Genomic DNA, 9,563 nt, shown 5'->3' with positions numbered 1-9,563 from the left:
TTTTGGTGTCTTTGGTCTGTTTTTTGGTTTCCCTATTTTGCCCCTATTTGATATCAAAATTACATTTTTGTTTTTTTTTTAATCAAAAAACATTTTTGTTTTTATTTTTTTATTACAATTATTCAAATAGCACTTTAGTACCTCGATAATTTGTCAAATTTCATTTTAGTCCATAAATAATTATAAAAAAAAATTGTACACACGCACCACGTGTTAAATGTAACTAAAATTAGCATGGAATCGCCCAACTTACTAATGGCAACTGTCCACGTCAGGACATTTCCACGTGGAAAACATCCATTGGCTGTAGACACGTCGAATGGTAAAATTCTTTCTTCGATAAACAATAAAATTTATTTGTGGAAACCTAACTGCGAGATCTGATTGAGCTCCGACGTCGTTTAGAGGATCCAACCGTGGCTCCTTCCGGCCAACACAACCTCACTCGCAGGAAACCCGCGGCATCGTCCTCTGTTACGGATCCGACCAGAATAGTATACAGACACTCCGTTAATCCATCGTCTGATTCCGACAACCTTCCCTTTTGGTTGAGGTCTTGGTTTGTGGCGCTGTTGCTGGCCATGGCTTGTTCATTTTTTGCACTGGCGATTTTCCTGTACTTCACACTGGATTACGACTACGCATCCACTCCTGTTTCCGCGGCTTCTGAAGGGGTTCAGGTGATTGATCACGTTTTTTCTGAAATTTCAAACGCGATTATAAATAAATAAACTCAACACAATTTAAAAATCAAATCATACGATAGATTCCTCGATAACGTTCATATTGGTGCATATGTTGGGTATAAATTAATTGCATGCTCATGGAATGGGATGATGTAGTTGGTTGATTGTCGGGACTTTGGGTACGAATTGGAGGCGTGTAATCGGGATATAAATATTGTTTTGGGGTTTGATTCCTGAGTTAAAATAATTGTAAATATACCTCAGTTCAATTTGAATTGAGTTTTCCTATATTTCTTTTCTTCTACGATTTTTCTCATCTTCCACCCTATATTATGGGAATCCATTAAGAATTCAACTACTGTACCAGCTATTTGTTGAAAATTTCTTCCCAAATTTATGATTAGCATTTGATTGTATAAGAAGGGTTGAGGATCTGATTTGGTCAGTTAGTGATATGTCTTTATGTATATATATGTATTTGGTAGTGGCCATATGATTTTAGGTTTATTCTATTTTGGGTTTCAATGGTTCTTTTAACGGCTTTGTGCGTTCTCAAACTGTTTGTAGATTACCTACGGCTCTGTCATAAAGCTTATGCATGAGAGAACAAAATTTCGGCTGCATTCTCATGATGTACCTTATGGGTCTGGCAGTGGGCAGCAATCTGTTACTGGTTTCCCCAATGTTGATGATTCTAACAGCTATTGGGTATGTTACATCATTCATGTTATTCCATATAATTTGTTATGTGTTACCTAAGTATCCGATGTTTTGGAATATTTATTAGTGTTTTAATTGGAATTATTGCTTTACTTTGAAGATTGTGAGGCCTACACCAGATTCCAACGCAAAACAAGGTGACACAATCAAAATTGGAAGCCTTATAAGGCTGCAACACATGAAGACTAGGAAATGGTTGCACAGCCACTTGCATGCATCCCCCATATCTGGCAATTTAGAGGTCAGTATGCTTGGGTTTTTCCAAAGATTTCTTGGAAGTTATTTATAGCCCAAGGCCTTGCACCCAACCTCAAGTAGTGAGGATTCCTCATTTGGGCCTAAACTCAGGCCGAGGCTCCACTTTTCAGTTAAGTGCATGCCTTGACTGTGAAGCACGAGCCTCGGGGTTCTCTTTAAATGCTCAAGGCATCCCTTAAGTTCGCCTCAACTGTTGGGACAATGATTCTATTGTGAAATGCAAGATCATAGTAATTTAATTTTGTGTATAAGCTAATGAATCTTTGTTTTATTGTTGATCAATAGTATGTAAATCACACATCATATGATGTGTGAGGGACAATCTTTCTAATCTTTATATTCTTGTTTATTATATTTAAGGACACCTCAATTCAATAAGTCACGCGCTTCACATTCCGCCTCACACTTTAGCTATATGAAGTTGATGCACTTTGATGTGCTTCCGGCTCTATTTTATTTGCTTGCACTTGGAGCTGTGTAACTGCATATCATATATTTTTTGTCACCAGTGCTCGTGCATTTTGTTGAAAATGAAGCAGCCAATAATTATCTTATACAATCTTCAATTATCTTGAATTTAAGGTCACTTACTTCGAGACTGGCTTAGGCATGGGGCGATCTGTATAAAGTATGGATTTGAGTTTGTCATTTTTATAGCTGTGACTATGAAGTTTTTTAGTGGGGATAGCAGATAGCTTAAAAGGTACGACTTTGCGATAGACTGGTTTAAACAACAGTAGAGAGATTCTCCCTTCTCATCATAGTAGTCAAGGGCGCAAGGCGCTCCGAGGCTGACAAGGGTCATGTAGCCTGAGGTACTAGACGGAGCGCGCCCCTTACTGAAGCAAAGCACACATTTTTTATTTTTTTAAAAAAATATATTTATATTAGAATAAATATATTAAAATATGAAATAATTAAGTCACAATGAAACTCAAAATAAAATATAATTAAAAAGTTTATAGGAACTATTAACATGATTATAATTATTTAATTATCCAAATCAAGTTCATATCTTCCATCGAATCATCAGAGTCTCCCGAACTTTCGGACTTATATTCTTCTTAGTCTTCATAATTTTCTTTTTCAATTTCAATTTCAATTTCTTTTTTCTCTTCATCCAAATGAAATCAGTCTTTTTCTAGTTGTTTTACATGTAAATGCCTCACCTTGTTCTTTTGTTCATCACTCTGTTCTTCTGATTCCAGTGTTGGATTGTTGTGTTATTAGGGTTTGGGTTTGGGTTTTAAACAAGTAATTAAAAAAAATTCACTAAAGCCTTACCTTGTTCTAGTCGCTCGCCTTAGTGAATGACCCCAGGCGCAGGGTCCTCGCCTGGTGGCGCCTCTCGCCTTAAGGCAAAAGACACTCGCCTTTGAAAACTATGCTTCTCATCTTATTATGAGGATCATCAAGAATCTTGCCGAACCATATTTATGATGTGTGCACAAAGGAAGAAAATCTAGCCACTGAATTTAGTGCATGTAATGCGATCCCATGGCATTCCTGCTGTAGGTGGTGAACTCATGCATAAAAAACACAGAACTGCATTTTGAACTTGTTGATGCAGAAAATGGTAGTCTCGATTGTGCTGCATAATCAAATTAACAACTAAGGGCAGCAAAACAAAATCTGACATTACAGATGAGCAGTTTTGTTAGAATATTGTATCCGCTTCTTTTTCAACAAATAAAAATATTATTTCTCCTAATAGGCTGCCTCTTTAATATTGTCAAATGTGGTTTATATGCATTGCCGTAATATTAGGACTCATAAAAGCAAAACATTTAGGTTAGCTGCTTTGGCACTGACGGTGAGTCAGATACTGGCGATTACTGGAGGTGAGGTTTACTTTATAAATCTCCAACATTTTTTCCTTTGATATTCTTGCAAAACGTGCTGATCATTTTTTCTTTATCGTGCTTTAGCCTCGAAATCGAGGGAAGTGGGAAGACTTGGAGGCAAGATCAAAGAGTAAGACTTCATCATGTAGACACCGGTGGATACCTGCACAGTCATGACAAGAAATATACCCGTATAGCTGGTGGTCAGCAAGAGGTAAGAATCGAATGGTAGCAATAAGTTCCACTAGCCAGTTTTCCTGTCGAGAACCATTGAATAAAGTTTCATAGATAACCAATCTGCTTCACCCAGCATCTCTAATAGTTGCATGTCATCTGCAGGTTTGTGGTGTCCGAGAAAAGCGTGCTGATAACGTTTGGTTAGCAGCAGAGGGCGTATATCTCCCGGTCATGGAAAGCAAGATTGACATCGCATAAAACATTGTATCACATTCTAATCATATTTTCCAAGAATTTAATTGGGATTGAAGTGTTAGAACAACCATAAGACAACTCGTGTAATTTTGATACGGAGTAATCCATGATACTACGAATTCAACAAGTTCAGATACCCTTGTAGTGTAGTCAGTAGTTTGCTTCGTTTTGGACATTTACTTAAAAATAGATCTTACTTTACTATTTGAAAGTGTTGCACAGGTGGAACCATAAAATTCCAACTCCCCATTTTTTTGAAGCCACTTCGTGAAGTACGATAAATTGTCTGTGTTTTGAAGGAGAGTATTTGATTTGGAAAGGGATCTGAACGATGGATTTAAAATGAGATTTGAAACGTCTACTCGTTTTAAAAAATGCGGAAATTTTTTTTTTATTTTTAAAGCTTGCAATTATAAAATACGGGAAATTTGGGTTCAGTCCTCAGCCGCTATTTTTTTTTGTGTTCAGTCCCTAGGTACTTTTTTAGTACCACATTTTCACATGAATTGTACCACATTTCCACATGAAGTGTACCACATTTTGTATGACATAGTACCACAATTTTGTGGGTAGGGAGTGAAGCCAAAGAAATTTTTTGATTTGGGATTTTTCAATAACTTCCCCTATAAAATAACCTTTGAAATAATCATATTTATTTATGAACAAGAATGACGCAGTTTAAAAATAACTAAAGTCATCCAAAATCAACATAAACGTAAACGTATAAAAAGCGTAATGTCATCAACATGTAAAAATGTGTAACATGTAAAAATGTGTAACTCCTCACAAAAAAAACATGAATCAATATGCTGAAAATAATGGTCCTCGGGTCGTGTCACCACACACCCGCCTGCCTACTCAGTCTTCAGCACCTCCGGTTTACTGATCAAAATGATCACCTGCATCACACACGCCTAGTGAGTCTAAAGACTCAACACACCTGTACCAGTAATAACAAGTACATATACGTAGCACACAGCAGTGAAAAATATCATACTCAACATATCTTTCATGAACTTAAAAGCATTCGTGAACGTGTTATGTAAAATCATATCATATGCGTAACTGTGACCTGTCAAAACATGGTAATAGCATGTATCATCGTATCAGCATATACATGTTAAAATCTTAATTTGAATTCCGTTCATTAGCTGTGACTTTCGTATCATTATGTCATCATGTCAGTCGATGGATCCATCTACGTGTAACCGCGGTACCCGGCGGCGGGGGACATCAGCGACACTCTCACCCGTCAACTGAGCCCGAGCCTATCATGTCATCATATCATGTCAATGGAAATACGATCGTCAGGCTCCCTCTGGGGCCTTCTCTCGTAAACGGGCTCCCTCTGGGGCCTTTTCCCTCACGATATCTCCAATCATATCATCGTGTCATCGTGTTAGTCACAACTAAATCACTTCCTTCAAAACATGTCATCATATTCATCACTTAATAAAAGCATGCATATACATAATTTTTCCTTTAAACCAAGCATGCAACGTATTTTCATAATTTCATAAAAATCATATTCATGATGCATAAACATTTAAAACATAATAAAATGTGCTCAGGGCGCTGCCAGGACCAAAATCTCACCCCGGGTGCAAAATGACCATTTTGCCCCTGGAAACCCAAAAATTATCGTTTTGCCCTTAGACGTAAAATTTCACGTTTGTGACCTTTTATTAAATTCATTGACTCTAACATGTTCCAATGAATTATTTAAGCCTACAAGAATTTTCCCATATTTTTATTTGGCTTAAATCGATGACCTCTAAATTAATCCTTAAATATAACATAATAATACTCTTTAATCCCGAATTAAATCAAAACTTAGCACAAAATTCCCAAATAAAAAAATTAGACTTCAAATAATTATTTGAGCTTAAATACAATTTCTCATAATTTTATTAAGCTTAAATCTAGACGTTTTCATTAATTCTTTAATTAACGTTTTGTGTGGCGATTAAATCCCGAATAATTCCAAAACTCATTATTTTGATCCGAAGCTTACCAAACTCCTAAAAATGTCCCAAAACATATTTAAAAGCATCCCTAGACGTAAACTCGATCTCATTTCATAACTTAACCGAATATTTTAAAACTTGGACCGGAGTCCCGGTTTCAACCCGAAACAAACCGAAACTTAACCAACTATTTCCCAAAATTTTACCATACTTAAAACATCTCCTACAGCCCCTAAACCACTCTTTCCAGCCCTCAAAACCCACGACAACAGCCCTCAAAAGCTGCTGGAAAGTTGCTGGAAAAATTCTCAAAGATTTTGGCTTGAACTCTAGTTAGCACCCATGCCATTTTTACGTCCCTATCCCAAAACAAAGTGAACCAGCTCCTAGCCCACCTCTTATAGACCACCCTAGGACCCTACTGGACTGGACCAACCCAAGGAACCAGCCCCATGCATTATGGAGATCGCGACACCCAGTTATACACCAAAACCCGCCCAATCGAGCCAAGTAGCAAACCCGCGAACCATAGGTCTCCCCGCTAGTTCCATCTGCGTTCAAGCTATTCCAGACCATGGTTCAGATCCACCCAAGTCCGGACCAAGTCAGGGAACAGCCCTTGCACAGCCGAAGGACCTCGAACCCATCGCTTAACCACATCGCTCCTCCAAAAGCACACCAACCCCGATCGGCCCTCAAGAAATCACACCTAGATCGATCAAGCTTCGACTCCAGCTACTAATCCCCATCCTTCTCGACAACAATAGCTCCACACAGGGGCGGATCTAGGATTTCGACACTGGGGGGGGCCGCTTACAAAAGACAAACAAAAATTTAGAAGGGAAAAGACAAAAATTCTACGGGTTATATTGAACAAAACATCAACCGTACGTTTCTTAACAAAAGTATTTCTAACTAAAAGGAATTCGACGTTCCTTAAAGTTTTCAAAATCTTCAATGATAGTATCAATACAAATATTTTTAGCAATTTCTTTTTCAATAAATATCATCAATGCATCCGAGAGAAAAGCATCCTCCATTTTGCTCCGAAGTCGAGTTTTGACGATATTCATAGCTGAGAATGATCGTTCTGTAGTAGCTGTAGAAACTGGAAGAGTCAACACAAGCACGATCACTCTAAAAACAAGGTCGTATATATCAGCTTTTTTAGTCTTCACCAACCATTGACACAACTCAGAAAGAGTTGAAAGACTTTTGTAGTATGGCCCTATAACTACATTATGCTCATAATGCTTCAACTGCATCTCTAGTCGCTCCTTTTCATCACTAGTAAAATCTTGTGGATAAAACTTTCAACCAATTTGCATATATCCAGATATCTCAATGAGTCACATGCATTTTGAGGATTTACTTATAAGTAACTCCACCGCATCTTCATTAAAACGCACATTAATTTCTTGCATTTGTGAATCTATCGTAGCATAAAATAAGTCTACCCGATAATGATGCTCAATGGTGAAATTGCCTTGATGACGACGAGCTCTACCTCGCCTATCAACATATTGAGCACTAAAATCAGGAACATCAATATTACGAGCCACGCAAAAAGACTTCACTTTTTCAAGCAAATCATCCCATTTGTCATCCCTTAGCTCTTGAAGTACTTTTTTTGTAGATGACACTAGCTCCATTGCATTCAAAATGTCTTGAGACTTACGTTGCAATGTCTGACAAAGAACATCTGTGATCTCCATAATTTCTCTCATAAGATGCAAGATGAATACAAAATCAAATGAAGTCATTTCATCATAAACAGATGTTGCATCTGCTCGTTGGGAAGGAAGCCCATCTTCCATAACTTTGAGCAATACCGTACATGATGCACTAAACATCTTGATCAAGCTCGACACAGATCTAAAATGAGAACTCCAACGCGTGTCAGCTGCCCGTTGTAAAGTGCACAACTGATTAAGTCCACGCCCTGTCTCAAGTTCATTAATAGAAATCAAGTGAGCAATGTCATCTGTGTGAGCTTCCTTCAATTCATCATTACGCTTGCACGAAGCACCAACAATATTAACTATGAAAGTTAATTTATCGAAAAACTGATGAATGGGAGTTACATTTTTTGCTGCTCCAACAAGAGCCAACTGCAGTCTATGGGCAAAGCAATGAACATAATAAGCCGACTTACAATCTTTCAAAATCAAAGCTTGCAATCCATTGAACTCACCCCTCATATTGCTAGCACCATCATAACCTTGACCTCTAATATTTTGAACATCCAAATTGTAATGTGCCAAAGAAGAATATATAGCATTCTTTAATGTCAAAGCTGTCGTATCTGACACATGAACAAGCCCAAAAAAACGTTCTTGTATGCATCCATCTTTGTCCACAAACCTCAACACTATAGACAATTGTTCTCTTTTCGACTCATCACGAGCTTCATCGACGACTATGCAATACTTGCTCCCTGCAATTTCTTCACGAATTATATTTTTCATTCGGATTGAGAACATGTGAAGTATTTGCTTTTGAATATCATGGCATGTGTACTTGGCATTTTTCGGGGCTTTCTCTATTGCACATGAAAGTTCATCATTATACAAGGCCACAATATCAAGAAATTCAAGAAAATTTCCACGATTAGATGAATTAGAGCTCTCATCATGACCTCGAAAAGGAACGCCTTGAAGTGCAAGCAACCGAACTACATGTATACCAACTTTCAACCGAAGACGATTTCTTGCAACTGTTTCTGAGCTAACTTTGTCGAAAAATCTTTGTATATGTCGAGGTTGGTTCATTAAATCATCACATGCCTTTTCTGCAATACGATGGGGTGATGATACATTATCTTTTCCAATATGGCATTGGAAAGAACATGTTTTTCCACTTCGAACCTTCTTCCAATTATCAAATCCATCAACTGTAAATGCAGTTTGCTTCGGACATCCAGATGGCTTGTTAAAGATAAAGCATGGAAAGCAGAAAGCTTTATCTCTTGCTAGGGAATACTCTAACCAAGGAAAAAGCTCATACCAGGAGATTGAAACCTGCGAGGATGAAGACTGTTTTTGTTTAGTGGGTATACTGAAAGTATTGGCTGAAATGCTTTCAGATTTAGATAAGCTCGACGAATTTCCTCTTGCTCATTGGGAGAGTATTCCCATATTTGTCGACGCAATCCTGGATCACGCTCTAACAAGTTAAGATCAACCCCGATATTTTCAACCTTTCTAAACTTTTGAGACTCAACCTCAGGTGGAAGATTATCATCCGAGGCTATGGACTGAGCTGTAGAGTTAGGTGAATCTAATTGATTTGGTATTTTCCTCTTAAAGAATTTATCAATTGTACCAGATTTTCCCATTTATGAAAAAAAAAACTACACCTGAAACAATAAATAAAATCTGATCGTTTAAATCAACTAACATCATAACACAATAAAATCTCATAAATCAAACATGAATTCAATAATCCATAAGTTCAAAAGGATGTAGAATTACCTGCTTTCTGAAAATAAGTATGAGTACTGTCAATTATTTCCAGCAATAATTACCAAAAACGCAGACGAAATCGTGTAAGGTATGTATAGAAAAATAGCGACGGTAAAGCATTTTACCGTCGCAATATAGCGACGGGTTTGAATAGAACCGTCGCCGATCTAAATCGGCGACGGTTTTCGCAAA

The 9,563-nt window shown here is 37.5% G+C and overlaps 2 protein-coding genes across 2 annotated transcripts; one reads left to right on the top strand and one right to left on the bottom strand.

The window, feature by feature from the left end:
- The first annotated feature begins 357 nt into the window (after positions 1–357).
- On the top strand, positions 358–4,144 carry LOC140822944 (stromal cell-derived factor 2-like protein). Its single transcript, XM_073183956.1, has 6 exons — positions 358–680; positions 1,254–1,394; positions 1,507–1,647; positions 3,456–3,505; positions 3,593–3,722; positions 3,848–4,144. The coding sequence occupies exons 1-6, from the start codon at positions 582–584 to the stop codon at positions 3,941–3,943; spliced, it is 657 nt and encodes a 218-aa protein (XP_073040057.1). The 5' UTR covers positions 358–581; the 3' UTR covers positions 3,944–4,144.
- Positions 4,145–6,818: 2,674 nt separating this feature from the next.
- LOC140824097 (uncharacterized) lies at positions 6,819–9,244 on the bottom strand. The gene is made up of 3 exons (XM_073185697.1): positions 8,966–9,244; positions 7,365–8,834; positions 6,819–7,217 (listed from the first exon to the last, which is right to left on the bottom strand). Exons 1-3 carry the CDS (start codon positions 9,242–9,244, stop codon positions 6,819–6,821), a joined length of 2,148 nt encoding a protein of 715 aa, XP_073041798.1.
- Positions 9,245–9,563: the final 319 nt, after the last annotated feature.

Source organism: Primulina eburnea, chromosome 2, assembly GCF_022965805.1.
Source record: "Primulina eburnea isolate SZY01 chromosome 2, ASM2296580v1, whole genome shotgun sequence".
Taxonomy (NCBI): Eukaryota; Viridiplantae; Streptophyta; class Magnoliopsida; order Lamiales; family Gesneriaceae; genus Primulina; species Primulina eburnea.
This window is presented reverse-complemented; position numbering and strand designations above follow the sequence as displayed.